At 40.0% G+C, this 26430-nt stretch overlaps 1 protein-coding gene across 1 annotated transcript in view; it reads left to right on the top strand.

Moving 5' to 3' along the window:
- The first annotated feature begins 10680 nt into the window (after positions 1-10680).
- Positions 10681-26430, top strand: part of LOC111599501 (semaphorin-1A) — a 148796-nt gene continuing 133046 nt past the window's right edge. Inside the window, 1 exon segment of the mRNA XM_023315170.2 lies at positions 10681-10853. Coding sequence (XP_023170938.2) covers positions 10718-10853 — 136 coding nt within the window. The 5' untranslated portion in view covers positions 10681-10717.

The raw sequence follows: 26430 nt of genomic DNA, 5'->3' as shown, positions 1-26430 counted from the left end.
TAAAGGTCTTGCGTGAGCCATTAGCCAAATTGCAATACGAGTAGGCTTTAAAGTATTCTAAATCAAATTAAATAGCTGCTGTCGCATTGAATTTGTAAGCAGACGTGGGGTGAGGGTTCTGTGAAGCGGGCTTGAGTTTTCTATTTATATAAAGAAAACTTTGTTTGATCGTTATTTATTCAATTTTCTTTCTCCATTTTCTCTTTGCAGGTAAAACTCAAGTTAATCAGTTATGTGAAGTGTGTGTAAGTAAGCATTTAATTGGAATAAAAAGTAGAATTTGATATTATGGAAGACCTTGTTTATGTATAAGACAGAAGAGCTCTAGATCTAAGAGATCTTAGCTTACACAAGCTCAGGTCGTTCGATTATACTAAACATATTTCATTTTGAATATTTAAATCGATCGAAATGGATATTCATTAAATAATTTATCAGTGGCATCCAGATTGAAAGCACGTGTATTGAGTCTTTGCATTTTCAATAAGACGCAACATTTTTGCGTTTGTGTCAGGTAATAGGTGAAATAATTCTTGACATTCACATTTGAATATTGCACACACTCACTGACTAAATATTCTCCTGCTGCTGAGTCGTTCTGTGATTGGAAGCTGCTGGCTTTAAATGTCTGCATGGCGCAAGCGAGGCTAAGAAAACCAAAACGCAAGCATTCTAGAAATGACAACAGAAATTTTGCTAACCCTCAAGCCAGAGCTGGCACCCCGCACGCCTCTCTTTTGACATTTTGCCCATCTTTCAGACATATATACACGCGCTGCCAGATTTTTGTTGAAGAAAAAACTAATCCCCTTGGCACGCGGCGGCGACACTTCCAAGAAGCAAAAATTTGCCAGCGTCGTGAGCGCAGCAAACAAAGTCAAAGAGGAGCCCAACAGTGGGTTGGGACTGGTAGCTGACACAAGGACACACAGGACGCACGAATCTCGTACATGCTATGGACTTTTGGGCCAGCCAGGGGACTGGGCAGGGTAGTAAAAGCGTACCGTTATACAAACATTACATAAAAATATTAAATTTATGATGCAATAAAAAAAGAGTGTTAAAAGGGAGAGAGAGCGTGAGCGGCGAGAGGGGTGCGGTGCGGCAAGGCAATGTCGGCATGCGTGTTGGAAGGGTACGTGACTTAGACGTGGGTTCGGGTTCGCCTTTTGGCTGTGACTCGTCGGTAAAGTGGAAACAAATTAAAGAAAAATGCGCTTCATGAAAATTGGACAAAGCAACAACATTTCCATACATCAGCAGTGACACAAACGACCCGACACAAGTGATCAACTGGACCAACCGGTCCAGCGCAGCCCAAAAATGATCTCTCATAATACAAAAGGAAATTGGAAATAAAAAAGAAAAACAATATCAATGGTAACTGTTTTTAGTTAAGCCTTCACGTCAATGTTAATAAAGGGATGGCAGTCACAGAAAGATAGAAACCAAGGGTTGCTCTAAGGGGGTTGTCTGTGCAGGGATAGAGAGAACGAAAGGAAGAGAGAGACAGAGGGAGGGTGAAGTGGCAAGTGACTCTCTCACGTACAATTTGTGTCTGTTGTCTGCTTTTAGGCAAAACTGTCACACGCCGTCGGCTTACTTTGACTTTTGACAGCCCAAAGTTGTGCGAATTCATAGTCTGGGTTTTTGCGCTTGGAATCTACGTCTGGCTGCTGCCTGGCAATTATATATGTGAGCACGTGCCAGCCGGAGCTAAGGGCACATCAATTTGATTGGTTTTGCAAAATTTTCATTATTCTTAATATGTAATCAAATTCAGTCAGCCACTAAATTGATGAATAGAAAACTCGAGACAATGACACTTCTGTGAAAATTTCAGTATTTAGTTAATTTCATTAAGTATATATATATAAGTGACAATATAAGCAATTAGAATATGTTATACATTTAGTATTTATTTTTTCTTGCTATGAAGTATCCATATGTGAGCAAAATTTTCATATGTTGATTCCATTGAGAATGTTTTTGCAAAAGTAAATGTAAATGTATGTAACACAGAGATGAAGGCGGAATGCGCAGGGTTTGAGTATCTGCCAGTTGAGTACTTCCGACTAGCATACGCTTGCTTGCTTGTTTTTTGTTCTAATTGAATTAGTTTTGCTGTGGGTATAAATATAAATATAACATTCGATTTCACCTTCAGCTCTCATTGACGTATACTTTCATTCATTTCTATTAAGAATTTTGAATGAGTCTACAAATAATATAAATCAAAGTCGAAGGAGCAGGTTCCCTAAATATCAATAAATGAATTATAAAATTTAAACTAAAAAATATCAAAGAAAAGTTTTCTTAATTTAATCAAAAATTCTCTTGAAAAATTATATATTGCTTCATATTTGTTATTAATAATATTTGTACATAGCATATAATTTTAAAACAACTTATTTGCATCATTTCAAATTCCATTGAATTTTAATTTGAATTCACTTCAAGAATTTGCGACTTTAATATTTATGTTATTTGTGCTCAGCTTCGTTAATTTAATTACAAATGTCAATATACATGCATAAATTTCCACAGTCCGTTGTTTTAATGCCCACTTCACATACACGCTCGCACACACACGCACACACATACACAGTCCCCTCTATTTAATTTGCATTATTTGCATGGATTATCCAGGCCCATTCCAAAAATTTCTACCGCTATTATGCAATCAGGGACATGTGTTCGTGCCCCGCCGCTTGGACCATTCGCTATCGCGCGCGGAGGTAAGTAAATAATCGTAAACACGCGACATTGCAACAACAACAATAACGGCAACAACAGCAACAACAATAACATTGGCCATTGAAAATCTCGTAAATCAATTTTTATACATTCTAATTATGTGATTAAGTGATTTATGACCTTTCTGTGCTGTTGACTGTGACTGCGACTGCGACTGCGTTACGCCACCCGGTGGCACCTCACTCTCTGTCCACACCTTCATCTGCCCCTCTTCACTTATTTTCTACTTTATTTTATTTTATATTTTCTTTTTTGCGTGCCACACGTCTCATGCGTCATTTTATGGTCAGCGTGACGCTGCGATTGTCCCCCCGTTCGGCTAGCACACATCCCATACAGCATCTTTCATCTTAGGTTCGGGATTCGTTGACCCAGCTCAAAATAGAAATACAAAAATTATGATGCTCTATATTTTGCTATGTATTTCGATCTCGTTTCATTTTGTTTGTTGTTTACACTCTTCAAAACATTTTTATGGTCGCATTAAAACGCACAAAATGTGTCCGTGACATTTATGATGTGACAATGTTACCTAACTACCCCACACTCAGTCACTCACACACACAGGCAAACACACTTAGCCCACGTCTTGCCAGTGTTGTCCCAGTCAAAGTCACAAAAATTCTCCCGTTCATGACCCACACAAATTGTTTGCTCTTTGGTTACTTTTATGCGGCTCGTTTAGTTTGTTTGTTCAATTTTTGTGGCTCTTGAAGTTGTCGAGAGTGTCTGCGACGCTTCCCTTCTACTTACTACTCATCCTGGCTTGAAATATGATTGGGTTCGATTTAATTGATGGCTTGATTGATGTATTATAGTGGAACTCAATCTATACGTGTGTGTCTATGTGTAGATCTGTGTGTACTCGTGCATGGCTAAGTATCCATTTCCCGCTGATTTATAGTGGGTCATAAAGGAATCAGAACGCGTGTGGCATTTTTAAGTGTCTCACTGCCATTTCCTTTCACTTTCCACATCGTACCTCGTGATAAACCTCATGTTAGTATGCAATCGAAGTGGTAACTAATTTGTGTATTTATTTGCCCATTCAGCTGCTTCAACTGGATCTGGCTTTTGAGTCTGTCTGCTTTGCATTCCAAATAAGTCAAAGCCAAAGCCTAGGCTAAACCATCTTTAGTCACTCATTAGTAACTTGGCCACAGTTGACAGTCTTGTAAATGGTAACGTGTTTGCTGATAAGGTTCAGAGCTTCATTGATTGATCGTTGGCAGGCAGCAGCGTGTGCTTGTTAAATGTCAACTTTTGTTAAATGATACTCAGAGCGTTTCATAAGCATTTGTGTAAATAAACGAAAAGAACAAAAGGTTAACTGAATATGTTAAAATAGGCGTGGGCTTCACCATTGTGTTCTATGTCAATGACTATAAGAGTTTGCATATTAAGTAGAATTCTAAAGAAAACTCTTCACAAAAGAAATAAATCTTGTTATCAATACATCAAGCAGTAAAATAAAGTAAACCAATCGGTAGAATGAGCTTAGGCAGCATATGGTATTTTTTATGATCATATATTTAGTGAAAAGCTTCCAGGTTCTTATACGAAAAAACTTCACTCAGCCACTTTAAATTCTGATAGGAAAAAAACTCATTTCCATAGTTTGTTTTTCTTCAAACAGTCGACTTTAAAATATTTCAGTGTAATTACAATTTTCGGGTGCGTGGCACATAATTTATGAGTTTTTTAATGCCGGCTAAACAAAGTCAAATGTCCGTCAGTTGTCACGCTTAGGACCCCGAGACGACCATACGCAAATTTAAAGGATTATCAAATGCAAAAGAGCCAACAAAAACCGGGGTCGAGGCTGTGCTGCGAGGGTTTCTCGCAGCAACCCATAAATCATGGAATCAAAATGCCACTTTGGACTAAGCGTTAAGCTCTCTGGATGAGGCATAACACGTAGTAAATATGCAAGAGGGCGACAGCACAGCAAACGTGGCTTGGGCGCTGTTCCCAAAGCACCAAAACATACGACGATGTGAGAACGTAGCGTAGACATATGCTAAGACAAGACATATTTAACTTCAAACAGTTTTCATAACAAAACAAAAAAAATTGCTGAGAGACACGAATTTAATATCACTTAAGAAATTCAAGTGAAAAAAATCGTTAAAGTGTCAAAATTTTAGATTGAATTTTATAAAATTTATAAAGATAATTTTTTATTAAATGAATGTGATGAAAGGAAAGAAAAGTCGATAAGATTATAAAATTTAAAGTCATATAAATTAATTATTACTAATTTTGTATGTTAGGAAAAGCATAAAATAAGTGAGCATAGTTGAGTTAACAGCTATATAAGATATAAGAAAATGCATTGAAGACTTTTATTGACCCTTGAACTAAGTCTCTCGCATTAAATTAAACTGCATATAAGTGCCTATAACAAAAGACTAAGTTTTAAATGGCTAATTACGCCTGCAGTGTTATTTTTCTTCCTGTAAACTATTTTTTCTATAATGCAAATTTGCGTTTCGTCCTCGCCTTAAGCAGAGCATGAAAAGGAGGAAAAGATAATGAATGAACTGGTATTTATTCAGTTGGCTCATTTATCTGCAATACTTTTCAACTCTCGATTTGCGTACACTCCAGCCAAGCGTTGGCTTAAGATTTAAACCTGACTAACGTTCGGGGATTTACATATTTCTTATGCCATGTCACGTTCGCACTGCAGCAGCTCTTGCCCCAAACCCAACTCAAGCATCCCAATTCTCTCGCTCTCTCATCCCATTCTCTAACTAACACAGCGCTCAGCAAACTTTGTTCGCTTTGTTCGCTTAAATTTTCTTCTTTTTTTTTTTTTGTTATTTTTTTGTTGTGACTTATTTTTAGTAAATAATAGTTAGTTAGTTGAGGCTTTATTTATTTTTATTTGGCATCGTTGTTGTCGTTGTGGTTGTAGTTGTTGCCGCTTTGCTTTGCCATCCATCTATCTCTCTCTCTCTCTCTCTCACTCTCGCTTGTCGCTGTTTTCCTTCATAATTATTATTCCTGTTGGCCATGGTGGCAAATGGCAGCTGCTGCCTGGCAGCCAGCGCGCAGCTAATGCTTCCCGCAACAAGGACGCGGCAAAGTCTATTGGTGGGCGGGGCCCAGTGCGGTAGGTTGGTCTTTTCTTTGCTTTCGCCATTTTGTTTGGCCTGGATTAGCATAATGCTATTTATTGTTGTGCTTTCGTTGTCATTCCCATTTGCAGTGGCTGCCGCCGCTGCTGCTGCTGCTGTTGCTGCTGTTGCTGGTTTTCAGTTAATGTTGTTCCCAGCTACTTGTATTTCTTCTTTCTTTTGTGGTTATGTAAATAAATTTTCAACTTCCGCATTGCAACTGCGCCAATGCCAACTGCTGCTCTTTCTTCACTTTACACTATGCCTTTGGTTGTTAGGCTTTTGCTGCACTCGTCCAACAGCAACCTTCCTCGACTTGTTATGATGGCAAAGTTTGTTGCTGATTCTCAATTCATTAATAATTCCGCAGCGCCAACTTACGAAAGCTCAAATTTCCAATTTACACTTTATGAACATGTAAATTGAAGACCAAGCCACAGACGCCAGCAACTGTTTCCCCTAAAAAAAGAAAGAAAATAGGAAAAAAACGGATTGTATGTGGCAGAAGAAGTTCTTCAAGTACCACTTGTACTTATAGTTTCATGCAGCAAAAAACCAACTCGCCTTGGCTGCTGACTACAGCATAACCGAAATTGGATAGAAGTACTTCAGTTAAGTGGTCGAGAATCTGCTGCAAATGGCTATAACGCTTCTCGCCCAGCAGCCAGATACTAGAAATGGTTTTGCAATTGCTTTTCTCGCACAATGGAAATCTGTTTACCCCACTCGCTACATCTTGGTTTGCTTTAGTTTTAAATTCGTACGAAAGCAAACCAACTAACATGTGTTTGCATTGCTTGTTTGACTGCTTGATACCCTGTAAATGGAATTGCCTTTGTTTGAATATGTTTTCATGTGAAAATGAAGTCGAAAATTGGATTTCATATTTGATTCATTTGTATTCGAAGAATTAAATTTTCTTTTTGAAAAATATTTGTTTAGATTTATTTCTTAATTTTAACTTAAATTATTTGTAAATTTATTTTTAAAGTATTTGTCTTGACTTTAAATTGATGTCAAAAGCTTAGCTAAAATACAAATTTCTTAAATTTGTCTTATCCTTAAACTTTCTGCCCTTGCCCTTAATTGAGCTGCAAGGCAATAGAAGATTAAAAGCATATTTTATCATTTAGTAATTTACCAAAAAAAAAATATGAAGTTGACTTTATTTTGGATATAAATTCCAATTAAGGTTTGCAGTTCATATAAAATGTTTTGATAAAACCGCATAACTCATTGTTAACCCTTAGGCAGCCGAGCGAAACGGGCCCCAAACACACACTCGCACCCACACACACACATGTGCACAGGTTACATGTTAAATTGTCATAAGCCTTAAAAATTCCATTATGATTATTTACTCAAGTACCAGAGAACGTTCACGACCCAGCTCCGCCTGAAATGAGACATAAAACACAAACAAAGACACGAACTCAGATAAGGAAACAAAGTTTTCTAAACGAATAAATCTGTTTGTTCTGGTGCCAGGATAACGCACACACACATCTACACACATACACACATGTGCTTATAAAAATTGCAAAATATTTTTATACACACACACGAACGAACGAACGAAAGCTAATAAATGAGAAGTTTACGCGACGGCCCAGGCAACAAATCCCATTTACAAGGATATATATTTCTATATATGTAAAGTCGCTTCTCGTCGACGTTGACTGCTGCAGCCAAAACAAAGCGAGGAGCCGACAACAACAACAAAAAAAAAACGAAGCGAAATCGCTGCAGGATATGCAGACAAGACAAACAAGTCACGAAACACTGAGAAACGAGAACCAAATACAAAAATAAAAATAACGTCGAGCCGCAAAGATTTGCAACATAAATATTTTCGTTTTGCCGACAGACACTGAACAAACGATATAAACAGACAACATTATATATATATATATATATGAAATATACATATACATATGTGTGCACATATATGGAAATGCGGCATTTATTTGTGTATTAAGAGCTGATTTCTGCAGTGAGCTCTCGAAATAGCCGTAACGGCTGTGCGGCCATTTTGCCAGTTGCAACAAAATGGCGGCCGCAAAACAAATGGCGCCGTTGATGAGTGTTAACAGTGGGCGGTTGTGTGTGTGTATGTGTGTGTTGTGGTTGAAAAAGAAAAAAGAAAAAGGAAAGAAATGAATAACCTAAAATCACAAACTGCCATCAGCAACGTTTGCTGCTCTTTTTCATTATTTTTGAGTAATATGCGCAATGCATCAGGCTCAGACTCGGTCTGAGGACACACAATGAGCTGAGCCTCAGTCGGACTCGTTGGGATCGTTGTTGTTGGCATTACCGCACTTGACATATTCCTGCTGCATTTATTTTGGGTTACCATTTGCTGAACTGGCCCTAAGTTCACACACACGATAACCAAATTGCAACGAGTGCAGCCCAAAAATGCAATTGTCCATGTGTAGAGACGTGTGGTGCAGTGGCATCGCTGGTGCAGTGCACTGGCACTCTATCCGGTTTGCTTGTTTGTTTGCAGCTGCATTTTAAATGCCTGGCTCTCGCCATTTTTAATGTCGTCTCCGAAATATTTGCCAAAGTGTTATTTTTTCAGCTGCGAGAGAGAGATTTTTTTCAGCTTTGCTGAAAAGGACAATGTGCAAACAATAGCATGTGTCGCTTCACAAAAGGGAAGAAGGGGGCAGGGCGCAAATATAAAGCACATAAAAAATTCCTTTAATTAATAACAATTTTAAGCAAGAGTGTTATGGGCCATGTAAACCAAGCTATTTATTAAACAAATTACTTGTATTTTTTTATAGTTGATTTTAAAAATTTCTGTTTCCCTTTGCTGTTATTAAATGTTAAACCATTTTGAAGCTATTCGCTAGGGAAAAAATTAAAAAAAAAGTTTCTTAAATTTAAAGTAATTTTTATCAAATATAGCATTATAATTGTTATATATTATATTTAATCATATATTTATAATATTTTGCTTATGTTTTTAGTTATTTGTGTGTTTCAAAGATTTTCCTTTAGTCAAACATAAAGTTAATTAATATAGTTCATACTCTGTGCTGTGGTTTGGCTCTTGATTATATTTTAATTAATTTTATTGCATTTTGCGTTTTCTCCATGTGCTTGGCATAATATTTATGCTCGATTTAAGAAGGAGACCATTCTCAAAGCGGCTTATTGTGCAATCATGTATATGCACACCCACAAAAACACATACACACACACACAAAGGCACAGGCACAGCCTCACATAGACGCCCGTTGGGGGCAGTGAGAATGCCTAGAAATGTCTGCCATGCAGATAAGTTGTCGACCTTCGCCCACAAATGGGGGCCCGACCTGCAAAGAAAAAAGAAGTGAAATACAAAACTGTGATGCTAGGAAGAGTTAGAGAAGGAGAGGGAGAGGTGTGTGTGTGTGAGTAAGCAAGCAAGCAAACATAATGTCTAATAGAAGAAAAAAGAACGCGCACAAAGTGAGCGAATGAGGCAAGTGAGAACAAATTGTAAGCCAAAAAGAAAAACTTGCAAAAAAGGTGCCAAGTAGCGTGCACAGTTAATGAGTTTTTCAACATTCGCCCGCAACCAGCGAATTAAAATGTAGCACGAAATGTAGAAATGTGGCACATGAGCGACTGAAAGGGGTGATGAAAGTGTGGGAAGTCTAAGGTGTCAGAACAGTTGAGGGGGCTATGCGGTGTCATAAATCTGAGCAGAACGGCGCAAAAGTGCAGCGCAATTTGTTTTTAAGTCAACTGTGAGAATGCGTGCGTATGTATGTAGGTGTGTGTGTGTGTGTGTCGGTTACGTTCTAATTATGATGTCAACAATACGCGTGTGTGTGCGTTTGTGTGAGTGCCTGGTTGCAGTCAGATGTGGGGGTCTAGCAAGTGGGCCACAAGTGTTAAAGTCGAGTGTCCACTTGGAGCAGCACTTGCCACATTCAGTTGGTGTTGCTTTGGCTGATTGTTAGTTTTGCACAAAGTGCCTGAAAGTAGGCATGCAAAATTTAACAGAAAAATGGTAAAGGCTAGAGTAAATTATATTTTGATTTTCCAAGTACCATAAAAGTGCTTAAGAATTAAGAGCTAAGCTTACTTATGTATGACAACGAAAACAAATTATATATATTTCTTTTCCTACATTTAATAATTTTGTATATAATATAGTATACTAAGACTATTTAATATAATTTATATTCTATACACCTCGTATACGTAATTTTTTGCAGAAAGCGCATTAAAATTTATGAATATAAATAAACAAACATTTTTTAATAATTATGTAAATTATAAAACATTTGTTATACACATTCAAAAAATATTTGCCGAATATAAGTAAATTAAATATGTTTATATATATTCATCACATTATTTTTATTTAAATTTTAATAACCAATTTCTTCTATTTATCTCTTTGCAGAATGACTTAAAAACTTTACAACCAGTTGTTCCAAAAAAACCAAAATCATAAATAAAATAAATATAAAAAATTTAAAATAAAAAACGCTCAGTTTTTATTAACTTTGTTAAGAAATTTGTTAAAAAAAAGAAGAGCAAAATATAAAGATACAAAATTATATTTGCCACATATATAAATAGCATTTAAATAGTAAGTAAATCAGAATCAGTAAATGAAATAAATTTAATATAAAACCTATGAACACGCACTCAGTAAATAAAATAAATTTCATACAAACCCCACACACACACACACCTTCGTGCTGACCGCAACAAATAAAATATTTACAGCGAGGAAAATTAAGTAAATTTATGCAAAACACAAAATGTTAAATTCCCACAACTCGGTTAATAAAACAAAACAACAAAACAATAACAAAAGCCACAAAATGCATCTGCAAAGTGCAAAAACACTAGCCCCGAATTCTGGATGGATGCAAGTCTTCCTACTACTGACACTCTTCGTGATTGGTAATCAAAGTGCCTGGCAGGAGAATATACGACCAAAACTATATGTGGAATTAGGTAAGTGAAGAAAATAATCAATATACATATCTATATATCTACATATCTTTATATGTTTGTTAATAATGAGCGAAAACTTCATTTTATTTGCGCTTCAAATTGATAATCTGGCAGGGAAAACTATTTGGAAATTGCAAAGGCAAATAACTCAATATGAAATAGAGACGCAGAAATTTATATTAGTTTAGTTGAAAAGTTGATGAGCTTTCATATATAGTACTCTCTATTTGAGTATTAAAAAGGGAATGCGCATAAGCTAATAGAAATGTCAATTTAAATTATGAGCAAGCAATGGAAGGGATGAGTCAACACATATCAAAATCAACTGCCAAAAGCTTTAATAGCTATTTTTTATGAGCTCCCAAATGTAATTTGACTGCGAGGCAAAAATATACACAGACACAGTTATATATGTATGCGTATAGTACATACATATCTATATACAAGCAGAGCAATACGGAAACTAGCCTTAGATAGTTGAACTTGTCTTGGCGCCTCGCACTTCTACAACGCCCATCGTGCTAAGGTGAAGAACTTGGCTGAAGCAATGAAGCTATAACTTGTTAGGAAGTACAACACACACACCCACATACATAGCTACTAATGCACACTTTTAGATATGAGGCATCCACACGTTTGGTATCTTAACTATAAATAACAAAAATTCCTGGAAGACATTATTTGCATAAAAGTGGCGTAGCTTTTTATACACACACACACACAAACTCAGTAGACGGGAATATTGTAGACAGAGTTAGTGACTGGGAGTCGGGCAGTCAGACAGTCGCAGGACTAGTGCCAGCAGCTATTTCTAGTGCCATCCAGTTGGTAATTCCTGCTGCTTCAGGCTACGTCATCATCGTCAGTTGCATATGCAAATTTGGCTAAAAAGTTGTGCGACATCCTCACGTCGAGGCGGCACTCACACAGCTATGCATATACATATATATTATGTATATATATATATATATATATATATATATATGGGAGACTTTGTTTGTAGCTTGCAAGATGAAGCAGAAAGTTGCAGAAAGAAAGAAACTAAATTCCAAAAATATCTTTTGCACGCTTCAGAAATTACGTTATTAAATGTGCATTTGGCACACACTAAATGTGAACAGTGCCACGCCCACATCCAGGCAGAGCCCACTGCACTTTGAGTTGGTACACTGGGGTGACTGGGGATAATATCAACTGAGCCTTTCTAGACATATCACATCAGGCGCACATGTGCTGCTTATAAATGAGCAAACGAAATGGATTCAAGCGTCTATTTATATATAAAGTTCCTTTTTTTGGTTATTCTCGTTGGACTGGTCGGGGTGCTGCACTCATTGCTGGCAGGAAGTAATTCAAATGAATGTGTCACTCCCCAAGAAATGAACATAAAGAATATGCAAAAGATACTAGAAATGAATGAATGTCTAACAGGACAACAAATGGCCAAAAAAGCGCTAGAAAATGCATTTCAGTTTCAGTCAGCTATAAATGTATGTATGCCAGGCTCTAGTTTTTAGATAAGAAAAAGAAAATGTTTGCCAGACAATGGGAAACATTTTGAATATGGGCATTGAGCTAGCTATTGTGGTGAAAGTATTTGTTTGGCCACTCAAATTGTGATAGACTTGCAGTTGCGCTGTATTTGGCAAATTCGAGCTGCAGAACATGAGCTCAACTTTAGATAAATTAAATTTAAAATTAACTACAACAGATATTGCTAAAGTGAAGACTGAATTATATATTTTAATCATAGACTAAAATCCTTCTGCTTAAGCAGTTGAGTTGACTTTGTGCTAGTCTTCAATTCTAGGGTATATATTCATTATGCTTTAACGTATGGCCATTCGTATCAAGGTTTCATTGTTCAGTGCATACTAAATCTAGTAAATTTTTTTGTACCTAAAAGCTAAGTGCTGTTTGAGTATGAAAAATGTGTCTCATATTTATTTTCCAGTACAAATTTTTCTCTATGAAATACCTTTCAGCACATTTTTTTTAAGCTTTCACTATTTGCAAATGCAACTAGAACGCAGCAACAAATTGATCACAGTATTTTATTTTAGTTTTATTATTTGACACGATTTTCATAAGTTCCTTTGCACAATATCTCATTAGGGTGGCCCAGAATTTTCAAGTTTCCAAAGGAACTTTGCTGATTAGCCTCATTTGCTTAGTGGAAACATGCTGCTGCTGATTTTCTTTATCAGCGCCAACTCAAGGTAATCTCTTCGAGGACTGCCCCAGCCAAAACCAATTACTTAGCCAACGCCCATTTTGGGGCAGGTCGGTCTGAGGCGTGTCACAGGGCACATAGCATGTGTTAAAGTTCATTTAAAATCCATCAGAGGCAAGTCGTAAAAACCTTCTCGGGCTGGTGACAATTTTTTCGCACTCATGCATAACTGGAAAATAAGGTTAATGTGGAAATTATGAATGCGCCGAGTGGCAGGAAGAGAATGCCACAACCGCCAGCTCTGCCAAATGAGCAGAAGCAGCAGTCGCCAGGGCCATGGAAAAGGCAAAGACGACGACGGCGAGGACATTTGTGACCAAGTAAAATGAAAGTGCTGCCTGAGAGGCCGGGAAGGGGCTGTGTGTGCACTGGTAAAGCATTCATATGCCATTGTTGGGCAAAAACAAAAAGCTTGCAGCTGCAACATCCTCCTTGCGCTCCTACCGCCCGCAGCCGCACACGCATAAAATATTACAGCGCTGCGTGGCACGCCCCAGAGTTGCATTTGACAGCCGCAAGTGGTTGTCATTAGGCGAAGCTTTCTGCAAGCAGCAACAAAACGAACATTTAAATGCACAGCACTTGGCCAGCAGTCGGCAGCCGGGCGGACGGACAGACGGGTGGGCGGGTTGAGCTAGAAACGTGGGGCTTACTTACTTGTCCCGAAATTACGTCTATCAAGTGGGCGGTTAGCGTTGATCGTTTTGTGGCACTTTGGCGATGCATTTACCCCGCTTTACACACACAGCAACCACCCACACACTGCTGCCCAGCGTTCGGTCCAATCTCTTTGGGCTACTTCATTTTGAAGACATTTTGTTAAGAGCTTTTTATGCTGATTTTTTCTTTGGTACGTGCCAAAAATGCTAACAATTTCGATTAGGGCAACACTGTGACTAGGGGCGGCACAGTGTTGCATAACGCGCAAAGTTTAAATTAAAGACAACGAGCTAATGAGCCAGGGAATAGAATGGAGACTAAATTATCAAGCTGCGGTCGTGCTATGCAAGGTTTGTGATTAAGAAAAGATCATAAAAAAATAAAAATATAAAATTTCTACTCACTATTTTTTTTAAGGCACTATTAAGTGTTTAAACTATGAATATCTTATTTAAAACATTCCCGCCTTTCCTACTTGGTTCTAACAGTTGTCTAAAGCAAGTGGAAATGACTAGCAATAACGCAGTCAAGGAGAACGCAAAGTTTCCAAATAAAAGCATATTCAACATAATTAATGTTCACCAAAAAGGTATATTCTATTCACTTGTGACATGCCATCAGGCATTCAGGACATGTAAGCACTATAAATACCATATATGGAGTGTGCCTCGTCGACGCCACCAACTGACTGCCCTCCCCACGTGCCAGTTGGCTTACAAATCCCAAAGTAGTTGAAAGCACAGCGCTTAAGAAATTATGAATTCCGACTTTTGTCAAGATTCCATGCCATAACTGTCGACTGTGCCTACTTAATATAATTTGAATAAAAGTAATATGCAAATGGCACCGGGGGATGGAAGCGAAGGAGGCAACGAAATTCTGAGTAGAGGAAATAAACAGCAAAAGAACCGATGTCAGACGTAATATTTTTTTTTTTTTTTTTTTTTTTTTTTTTTTCGTTTTTATTTCTTTATTTTGTTGCAGCTTATTGTCTTAGACTCTATAGCGCATTTAGCTCTAAACCTTAACTAATGGGAGGGCAGATATGCCAATTATTCTGCACTTGTAGCTACTATCTTAATTAGTTCTAATATTGTCTAGAGGATGCAATCTCTTCAGTCTTCGCCTATTGTTGTTTATAGCCAGGTTGCTTGCGAGATGGTTAGGATGCGCTGCAAGTCTGTCCGCGTATCTTGAACTGTGTCGCCCAATGAGTTCAGCAACTGTGGGAATTGCTAAATCCCTATGTAAGACTGAGTTTCTTACAAACCAGCTGGCTCCAGTCCATCTGCGTAGTGCTTTATTCTGCAGGGTCTGAATTTTGTTCCTTGTAGTCTTCGCCGAGGAGCCCCATAGAGAGATACCATATACGAAGGTTGGGACAACTATTGCCTTGTAGATGGCGGCCTTGCTGCTGTAAGACAACTTGCTTGAAGCTCTCAGCATCCAGTCGAGGGTTTTTAGCTTGCTTTTGCATTTTGAGGTTACTTGACTTATGTGCGCTTTAAAAGTCAGCCTTCTGTCAAGAGTGATACCAAGGTACTTTACTTTTGAGGCTTTGGGAATAGTGGGCCCCAATGCAACGCTTGGGCAATCTCCTCTTCTAGTGGCGAAGGTAGTATGTACAGACTTTTGTGCATTAATGGTGATACACCACCGTTTTGCCCAGCGTCCGAAAGAGTCCAGATATTTTTGTAGTGAGTCTGAAGCTTCTTGCGCAGATACGTGACGTGATAAGATGGCGGTGTCATCTGCATAGGTCGCTATGAGTACTGCATCTGTACTTCCTATATTTGGCTCGGGAGTTGGCATATCTCCTGTGAATAAAGTATAAAGTGTTGGGCCTAGAACACTACCCTGTGGTACTCCAGCCATAATTGGTCTAGTCAAGGATACTGTTTGCCCCCTTGACACTTGGAAGGTTCTTCCAATAAGGTATGAGGATAGCAACGCGAAAAATGGGGCTGGAAGGGTGGTCCTCACTTTCTGCAGCAGTCCCAGGTGCCAAACTCGATCAAACGCCTGTTTGATGTCTAAAAAGACGGCAGAGCAGTACATCTTTTCTTCAAAGGCTCCAAGGATATGGTGCACAACTCTGTGAACCTGTTCCGGTGTTCCATGCTGTCTCCTGAAGCCAAACTGATGGTTTGGAATGGCCTCCTGGCGTCCCAGATGTGTCAGTACTCGTTCCAGAAATATTCTTTCGAATATTTTGGAGAGTACTGGCAACAGGCTAATTGGTCTGTACGACTCAATTTCTCCCACGGGTTTGCCAGGCTTAGGAATCATCACAATCACGGCGCGCTTCCAGCAGGCTGGAAAGTGCCGGATGCGGAGCATGGCGTTGTACACCATAGTTATGTAGTCTATGGTGGAGTCAGGCAGTGCTCTAAGGACTCTGCCGTTTATTAGATCATATCCAGGGGATTTTTTTGCCTTCACTCTTCTGATGTGTTCAAGAACCTCTTCTTTTGTACATCCAGTTATCTGGTCTTCAGCTGGGAGGGGCGAGAGAACGATGTCTTCTGTTGCTTCGATTTCTGAGGCCTCTGCGGTAATCACCGGCGTGAATTGGTCTTGAAGGTGGTTTGCAAAAGCCTCAGCTTGAGCTTCGTCTCCAATGTGCCAGGAACCAGAAATGCTCCGAATGGGATGACGTCGTATTGGCTGCCGTTTGAGCTTTCTTGTAAATTTCCATAATTGAAACTCTGCGTCAGTGGGCGATTCAGCTCGTACCAGCGCATCGCTGATACACCTCTTTTGAAGCAGGGCGAGAGCAGCTTTAAGATGCCTCGTGGCTTCGTTGTACATGGATTTGGCATCAGGCGTGCGTAATCTTAACCAGCGTCTCCTGGCCCATCTTTTGTGTATTAGTAGGTGTTGGGCCTCCAAGGTGAGGGGGATGTTGTACGGAGACTGTTGTCTTGTTTGGCAAGATGGTGGGGCGGCTTGGTGCGCAGCTTTGACTATTTCTTCCTGCAGTTTGTTTGCTGCGTAGTCCACGTCTTCAGGAGTGTTAAGTTCCATTTCTATGTGCAAAGAGTAATGGAGCTCGCGCCTAAAGACTCCTAAATCTGATCCTGCTGGCAGTAGTTGTTTCCTAATGGGCAAGGGCTGTGGCTGCGCGTGGATTGTGACTATTAGTGGCAGGTGGTCAGAGGATAGGTCCAAGGATTCTTCAATGGTCAATTGCCGGTCACAGATGCCTTTGTAGACAGCGAAGTCGATTGCCGAGGGCCTGTGTCCATTAATTGGGTAACGGGTGGGGGCTCCAGTCGCCAATATGCTGAATTGTAAGTTTTGAATCGCCTCAAATATGACTTCTCCGCGACGATTCGCACTATTGCTTCCCCAAAATGGGTGCCATCCATTCCAGTCGCCGCCGATGAGGGTCTTATTCAACCTTTGGCCTAGAACCTGTTCCATGTGATGATCACACAGACCAGTGTTTGGCGGAAGATAAATTGACGCAACTTCGATCGCTCCAATAGACGTAGGCAGGGTGATGGCTGAGACCTGCATTGTTGCGTTGCAAATTGGCAGTAAAGGTGTATGCGGTATTGTTGCTCGTATGAGGATTGAGGATCCACCAAAGCAGTTTGCTCCTTCACCATGAGCCTGATAGTGTTCGTATCCGAAAATTTGTGTAGTGGGGCACTCATGAGTTTCTGTTATTAACATTATATCTATGTTTTCTTGTGAGAGAAACGCAGCCAGTTCCTGAGTCTTGTTTCTCAGGCCATTGGCGTTCCAGATACCCACACGTAAAGCCATTATTTGTAGGCAAGCTTGGTTATGATGGCCATTAAACTGTTTAGCATGGTTGCTTGTTGGGATTGTACTTCTCGCATCGCTTTGAGCTCGGCATTAATTGCGTCAAACTGACGTTGTTGTTGCTGAAGCATTTCAGTGAACAAAGTGTCACTTGTGGTATTCTTATTTGACGGTCCACCTCTAGCGGCCTGTGCGTAAGAAACACCACTAATAGGCGTTGCAAAGCTCGTGGCTTGGGTAATGCTCCGGGGCCTTGTAATTTCGGAAGCAGTACTCGGACCCGTAGACGGTGTTTGTGTGGGACTCCTTTTTTGTGCTGGGGATTGCAATTTGCGCAACCGCTTGTATACTTGGCAGCCCTTATAGTTGGCTGGGTGCTGTAACTCACAGTGCACACAAGTTGGTGCCTGGTCCTTTTCGCGGGTGCAGTCTTTGGATGCGTGTTTCCCGGCGCAACGCACACATCTGGGAGCTTTGTGGCAGTAGCGTTGTGTGTGTCCAAATTCTTGACAGCGATGGCATTGTGTCAGGTCGTTGTATCTTCTTGGCAGTTCCACTGTGCAGCGTTGCCTGCAGACAACTCGAATGTCCAAAATTTCTTTGTTGTTGGGGGCCTGAGCCACGTCAACAAAAAATATATTTAGCGGTGTTTTGTCCATACGGCTCAGTGGGTTGTGCACATTTGTAATTGTGTGGCCTTTGGTTTCCAATTCCTTTTTAATTAGTGTTGTATCAGTGCTGGAGTGAAGCCCTTTGAACACGACTCTATATGGTTTGTCCTCCTTAAGCTGGTAGCAGTGGAACTCCAATTCCAGCTTAGTAAAGTGGTCTATAACTCTGCGATAGTCCTCACTGCATTGGGTTAATACACCTATGTTATTCTTCTTTGGCTTAATTACGTATGATTTAGCATCAATTACTTTATCTATTATCTGTTGAAGTAGGGCCACAGACTTGATGTTTGGACACCATATGGGGGGCGGACGAGGTTTCGGAGTAGTTTGCTGGTCGGTCAATACTGGGGCTTCTGGAGCTACAGGTGATTCGCTGTAGTCTTCATCTTCTTCTACGAGCAGTGAAAATCGATTTTCTGATATTAATGCTGCATTGCTGGTGCTTGGTTCGTCGAAGATGAGCCTTTTCTTGATGGTTTTTGGTGAATTTGGCTGTTTACGTTTCGTGTTTTTGTTGTTAGTGATGCCTTGCACGGAGGCGATATCTATTTTTGAGTTTATTGGCATGATGGAGGCTTGCCTATTTGCCATCACAACGTTAAGCTGGGCTTGCATTTCTGCATTTACCTTTACAGCTGTAGCGAGGTTATTGACATTAGATGTCATCGCGGATTGTGCTTTTGAGTGCAGGCGCACTCGCGCCAAGCGACGAAATTTCGTAAATTGCAATTAAAGCAATTGAGTTACGCGGAAGCAAGCGATAAGAAAACGCTGCGTGTGCGGTTTTTGTTGCTGTTGCGTTGAAGAATGCACCGCAAAGTTCTATTTTTAGAACTCTGCAGCAGTAGAGCTTAAGCGAAGGCTGTTCGAATTCACGTCTTTACAGGTCGAACGACTGATCGCGATTGTAATATTTTTAGTTGTCGCATTTCCGACAGCAACGACGACGACGGCGAGTCGACAGCGTTTCGACTACCCAAAATGCATATGCAAATCTTTGAGAGGCTATGAGAGGAAGAGAGTGGGGCAAGTACTTATAAGTAACTAAAATTGTATGTGTGCCACATAAGACGTCTCTCGCGCTTTGTCTGCATGTGTGTGTGTGGAAATTATGTGAGGCGCGTGTCAAGTGTCGACAACACAAAACTTCTACTCGATCTTCTCTCTCGCTTCTGCTCAGCGCTCAACTGCAATTACATTGTGAATTAAATTGTAATGAGGCGCATGCGGCGAAAAATGAAAATGAGTAGCCCAAAGAAACATGTGAGTATACATATATATATATATATATATATGTATGTCTGGTATAGCTGCACAGAAATGGCAATTAACAGTTATGTTTGCTGTTCCGACACGTTGCAGACAGTCTTAACGACGCCAAACTATTTTTAGGCGTCTTTTGAATGAATGCCGGCAAAAAAGTCGTGGCAGTTGAGGCCATGGCCAACATCCAGGCAGCACAGGAAGCGACAGCCGTTGTCTGTATGGCCAGTGGGCAGGGTGCTGCACAGCCAACGTTTCGCTCGCCTAATTGGCTCCAGCGGAAGTTCACGTAATTTCCACTCAATGCGAACCACTGTGCTCAAATTCAAAGTTAAATTGCTCGAAAGATCATCGATAGCAGCCAGCGACAATGTCGCAACTTGCTCAAATGCATTTACATATTGTAGTCCAGTCAAGGTCTGGGCGCGTTGAGCAATGGGAGGAAGAACAGGTGATGTGGCGGATGATAAATGGACTGGATAATACTTAGTGAAGAACTAGTTGAACAGCTTGAGGAGAGATGTAGTTAGCAAACTTAATCATATAAAGAAGAGAGGAAGAAGTAGCATTTACATAAATTACAGAATATCGTTTACTAATAAAATTCGAATCGTTTAAACTAATAAAGCCCTCAGGACTTGTTTTTCATACAAAATTTGCACTCCTTATCGCAAGTTGCTCCTTTGAAATTTAAAAGAAATATTTCAAAGTTTTGTCCTAGCTGACTTCTTTGAATTGCAGTTAAAAGATTTAAATAATTCGAGGCATTTCGTATATAATTGGTGTTGGGAATTTGAAATCACTGAGATGTGCTTTAAATAAATCGAAAGACAGAACCGACCCTATCAATTACGAGCACTCGTAGCCACTGGGAAGGGGGCAAAATGTGATGGGGCTTGGGTATTTTGCACTCGTGTGCAATTGAAGCAGCTTCATGGATTAAACGGCTTTCTTAATTGAGTGCTCATTTTCCGGTTAGGAAGTTTTTATGCCGAGAAAATAAATTACACACATGAGTGCAATTTGGTCCTCGTCGCAGCCAAAGGACATTCAACGTTGAGAGCTCAAAGTTGGCTGTGTAAGTAGGCAGGCAGGCGGGTGGCCAGCCAGCAGGCACTGGAGCATTAACCTGGGTCAACTGAACAATCAGCTCATAATAGCGTTAATCAAAAAGTTGCTCACAGCTGCACAACTGCAACTGTTGTTGGTCCAAGTGCAATGTTGCTGATGCAGCAGCAACAGCAGCCAACAGCCAGAAGCCAGCAGCCAGCAGCCTGCAACCCGGCAGATTGAACGTTTAACGATGATGCCAAAGATGCTGCTGCCTGACGGAGTTCAATGGCTCTGCAATGGGTTGCTCTCGCTGCTGTTGCTGCTACTGCTGCTGCTGCTGTCTCTGGCAACGGCTCGTGGCCATGGTCACCAGGGAAATTAGTAATACGACAAGTGCAGCGACTGCCCGCTGTGCTGCCAGCCTCTTACTCCTTTTGGACAAATGAGTTGCATGTTGCCATCGATGTCGTTCAACGCAGACACACACACTTTGCCATTTTACTTATTCTCTTTGTTCTGGTCGCCGTCTTCCATGCCCAGTCCAGGCCAGCCCAGTTCGGGCCAGCTTCTTTTTGTCTCTATAAATTTCGCCTGCTGATCGTCCTGGCTTGGCGCCTGGCCAGTAATTGAAATGGCGTAACGACAAAAATTGAAGCGAATTTTCTACAGTTTTTTACACTTTTTGCCACGCGCTCAAACCCTAATGAAAAAGTTAAAGAGCCAGCTTACAAAATACACACACACACACAGAGATGTATATATAGTTGGCTTATAAAAAAGTTGTGTGCACTAGAAAACTTTTTTTATCGCGCGTAGAAGTAAAAAGTTAATATTGATAAATTGATTAAAAGTTTAATAATTGTACATTTTGTTTTTGGCCTTTTACGTGTACCGCACTCTGTGCCTGATTAGTTTTACTTTTTTTTTGTCTCGTATATGCCGGAATCTGCGCACAATCAGAAGTTATTGTCTCGCCACGCAAAAGTTGGTTTAGCTGGCTAATTTGAAAAATTAATTGCCAGACTGCAAGTTATGCCTTTTGTTGCTGTTGTTGCGTGTGGCTTTCGACTTCGTGTTTGCCAATTGGCCACGTTAAATATTGCTTGGGTTGAGCTACAGCGGCATGTTCATTAAAGTAGTTGAGTTTGGTATTGAGAACAGATAAAGGTAATTCCTTAATTCAATTTTTATTGATGATATTTTGTAAAACCTTAATATTTTTCGATTATAGTTTAGACCAAGTGAAGACACTTTGTAAGCAGTGATGCTGATAAGGTACTTATCTTGAAAGAATGTGATTATGAGGATCTTGAATCGTTTTTAGTGTTTCTTTAGTTACTTTTCTTTACTTTAAATATATTCTGTTTATTTACTTTGAATTAAAAGAGATTCTTGGCAGCTTGAAGTTCTTCTGTACTGATTTGTGTTACCAACTCTTGGTTTACTTATCTTAATTCCTATGTTTCGTAGGTAAACTTATTCCTAATTTATATACTATTGAGTTGAATATATGTTTAACTTATTCGCTCCTCTCCCTCCTCCCACACTTAGCTATTCGCCTCACGCAGTGTCCAACATTTGACAGCAATTTAAGCACTATTCAAATACGTATTATTGACTTAACGCTAGTCAATTTAATATCTTGCCTTCAAATGGGTTTTCCAATATTTGTATTTGTGTATTTAAAGCGTTAAAGTGCGTGGTTTAGCGGTCGGCGTGTAGCACTTGAGAGCTATTAACCATTGAGATGTAATTATGCATGTCATTCGTACATCAACTTACAAATTCCACAGCGCTTTATTACTTACACTGCGGCAGCATTGCATAGGCGCTCATTAAAAATGAAGTCACGCTCGAGGCATGCTTGCTGCCAATGCCACGTGTAGAGAGCAGATTCCAGCTGCTATGGTGGCTGCTGGCTGGAACGCCATTGTGCTGCTGGAGGAGCGCGCGCACACAAATCACACAATACAAAAGAAGTTTGGGGGTAAAAGTTTGCAAACTGTGGAACAGAACTATACGAAGACATGTTGGCAAATAGTTGGGCGAACGGGCCAACAAAATTGCGCGAGAAATCAGCATGACAATTATAATGATAATGAGAGTGCTGCAAGAATGATGATGGCTGCCTGTATATGTGTGTGTGTGTGTGTGTGTGGGTGGGCGATCTTGATGAAAACGTCATTAAGTGACAGCATGGAATGCACAAACAGCACAGCGCGATGTTCGCAAACGTCATCATCAACATCATGCTCAACTATCTCGCCCGCGTAAAAGTTCTGCTGCTCAGCGTTGGCAGCTACATTGAATGCAATTAAAAAAGTTTGACTTGGTCGTTGTTATACACTGAACAGAGGGTATTCTAATTATGCTGCAGAATATGTTGCGCACTGTAGAAGCGAGGACATAATGTATATAGTAACAAATTTCGATTGGGTTTTGCACTGCAGTTGTATAGAACTTTTTGGGTAATCCGCATAAAATGTAATAAAAATATATTTAGCATACCTTCGCATAAGTGTGCTAGGGTATACGATGTTTGTCATCTTTCAAAGCTTGTTTTTCTTATACACATATATATTTTTTGGCTTGCGTTTGTCTTTCGCCTGTCTCTAGTGAATACTTCATTTTAGCCGAGGGTTAAGTGGTTTCTCTCGGCGCCGCACGTTTGCTGAACTTTTTTATACATATATATATATGGACTGAGATGTGGGGTAAAATGTTCTAATTAAATTAATTAACAGGAAAATGAGTTGCTCAACAGTTGTCGTAATTGTCGCTCTTAATGTTATTGTAGATGCTGCAGGTGCAGATTTGCATGCGTGTGCTTGACTATCTGGCATCAACTTCTGCCAAGTTAATGAATGTCAGTTTGTCGCACAGCCAATTTATAATATGATGTAAACTACCCATAAATTCTGCTTTAGCCAGCAGGCAAAATATTGTTGTGCTCAGCTTCCATGCTGCAGCACATCTATAAGTAATTGCTCTGAAAATTATAAACATGCAATTAGCTATCATATTGCTAATTGCTTTGAAATTTACAACGATGCTTAAGCTAATCGGATTACGCATTATGTGTGCCATATAAACATATACATATATACAAGTTATTATATTCGAAAATGTCCTCAAAATTGACTTCATAGAAAACAAGACTTCACTTAGTTGCAATTATGAATTGTAGAATTCAATGTTTACTTGACATTCATGGTTAGATCTAATTATTGAAAACACCTTAAGTTCTTAAACAACATTCCATTCGATTTCAAAATGTTTGCGCTTCTTTCTTATCCAACTAATACGACCTGAATTTGAGCTGCCTGGGGTCATTTGTAATGCTCTAACAAATTGAACCGTATAAATTCCATAGAAATGCAGCAATATTATACACACATTTGGTCATCTATTTTATTGGACAGTCAATTGAGCCCATTAATATCGCTATGTTGTGGTCTCTGTTGGAGTCAGAACTACGACTATGTGGATGGCACATGTAACCATCAGCAGAATCGCTTTCAATTGCTGCAGTCAAGCGCTCGTGTTTGGCCCACGCTGCTTGCTGCTCTTTATGGCCCAAACGCGTATCGTTGGCCTAGTTAAGAGCTGCTGGCTAGTTAATGGGTCTGGCTGCTAGCATCGAGGCGTTTACATTAAAATAATAAACACTTGACGACAGCTCTAACTTCTTCTTCTTCTTTTTTTGTTGACCATAAAACATAAATCAGCCTTTGTCTTAGCCAAAGGCAGCAAGAGTTTCCACTCAAGCCACGCTCTTAGCTACTTTTACTTTAAGCCAGCTACCAGCTACCAGCTACCAACTGCCAGCTGCCAACTGCCAAGTGTCAGGAGGTAAAGTCTAAAGCTCTACCCACCTTCTTTGATGGCTGTCTGCGTTGCCATCGTTTCAGTTGCTCGCTAATGATCTGCACCAATGGCGCCCACGTATTGGGCTCTTCCTCTTGCGGCTCCTTGATTTGTGTATAGTTGGACATTGAACAAAATCTCTTGCTGATTATCTGAGGCTTACTGCAATTTTCAGTTGTGCTTGTTGCAAGCGGTGTGCTTCAACTGTGGCTACAAATTCAAATCAGTAAAAGAAAATCGAGAATTTAAGTAGCAGATTTAAGACCGTTTAGAAATAATTTCAGCTTGAAAATATTTTATTAAGGGTTTTTTTTTTTCATATATATCATTTTTGACATTTCAACCCTAAGAAATCTCACTTTGCTTGAATGTATTCTAATTGATACATCAGCTGTGGCATCATTCATCATTTTTGTAGGCTAACAATGAAGACTTAACTACAATAACTGTTGGGCCAACCCTCGATGTCAAAGTCGTCATTTTCAACGCAACCATCAGCCGCAGCCCACGCATGCCAAGCCGCTCACTTTGTACAAATCAGCGCCAAACCATCTTCTCTGCTTCGCCAACCTCCTCAACCAAGTGCTATGCCACAACATATCGCTAGCTGGGCTTGAAACAAATGTCTTCCGTCTTGCCAACTTCCGTCGTGGCGACCCTCACCCGTTCTTCGAGGGTACCTTGTGTTTTTGGCTTGGCGCAAATCCGTCGCACAGTTTTCTTTAGTCTTCGTTTTTCAGTTCGTTTTTTTGCCCCTGTATACCCTGTAATTGAAAAGTATATTACATTGAGCTTGATTGCATTGAATGTACAAAAAAAAATTATTTTCACAGAGGAAACATCTGAACTGATGCGTTATAAATTTCTTATGAAGATTTTTAGGATTTTTATTGATGAAGCTTAGCACGTATATGTTTGTTCACTTTTCAGATGCTTAAGAGATAAGCCAGTTAGATATTTTATACTATAAATTCTAACATAATACAATAATCAATCTCAGCCTTTACAGAGTATCTTTTACGTATCCATTTCCATAACTAGTTTACGTTCGTGATTTTGGTCTTGTCAGTGTGCGTGTGCGTATATTTTTTGCTGCCCAGATTTATCGCCTTTTATTCATCATTGTCAGTTAGGCGTTGTTTTTGCGGCGACGACGTGCAACCGCGCCAAAAGCCCTGCCATTGTCAACGGGGGCAATGGGTACAGCGTAGAGCTGCGGACGGAGCCGCGTTGGCTACGCAATTTGCCGCCACGTCGAAGGCCTTCAAATGTGTCCCGGAACATGGTAACGTTAACGCGTTGCGAAATCTTTCACTTGAGCCCAGGAGGCGCCTTCTGTTTTGATGAATTATTGGTACGCATGTCGCACTGACAATCGGCAAATCAGCTAAGCTTTTCAATATGGCCGCCTCGAGTGTGTGTCTGTGTGTAGCTCTCTCTCTCTCTCCCTCTCTCTATCTGTGTGTGTGTGACTGATGATTTCTGAAAGGGACTTCAGTTGATGCCGTGAACAGTTGTGAAATGCTTTTGCTACCTCCCGGTAGCATCTCACTTTAAAGCAGATTAGATTTAAAAGTCATTTACGAGTTTTGACCTAAGCCGCTTAGAATGTTGTACGGTCCAAGTGTTTGTCAGCAGAGTAGTATGTATTACCAAGACTATGCTTTGTCTGTCTGTGTCTGTGCGTCTGTGCGTGTGGGCGGGTGTTTGGGCCGTATGGATGTGTCATTACATTAATTTGCGGGCTTATGTCCTGGACCGCTGTTAATGAAATGCTCTTAGTCCCTGGGCAAGCACTTCATGAAAACGTTTTACAATTTGCTCGTCGGAAATGAGAGGATGCCATTTGCACTGCTTAAAGCTTAGTGGGTGGCATTATAAAAGAATAGTTGTTCTAGTAATTGAGTTTGTTTGTTTGCGGCCAGAACTGGGTCGACAACAGCGTATAAAACCATATTGATGCAGCAACATGCTCAAATCAACTCAACTCAACACATTTGCCCTGTTGCAATTTAATTTAAATCGTTTTATATTTGATTATATTAAGTGTTTT

This window comes from Drosophila hydei, unplaced genomic scaffold (assembly GCF_003285905.1).
Source record: "Drosophila hydei strain 15085-1641.00,03,60 unplaced genomic scaffold, DhydRS2 tig00008114-arrow-pilon, whole genome shotgun sequence".
In the NCBI taxonomy this organism is placed as follows: Eukaryota; Metazoa; Arthropoda; class Insecta; order Diptera; family Drosophilidae; genus Drosophila; species Drosophila hydei.
This window is presented reverse-complemented; position numbering and strand designations above follow the sequence as displayed.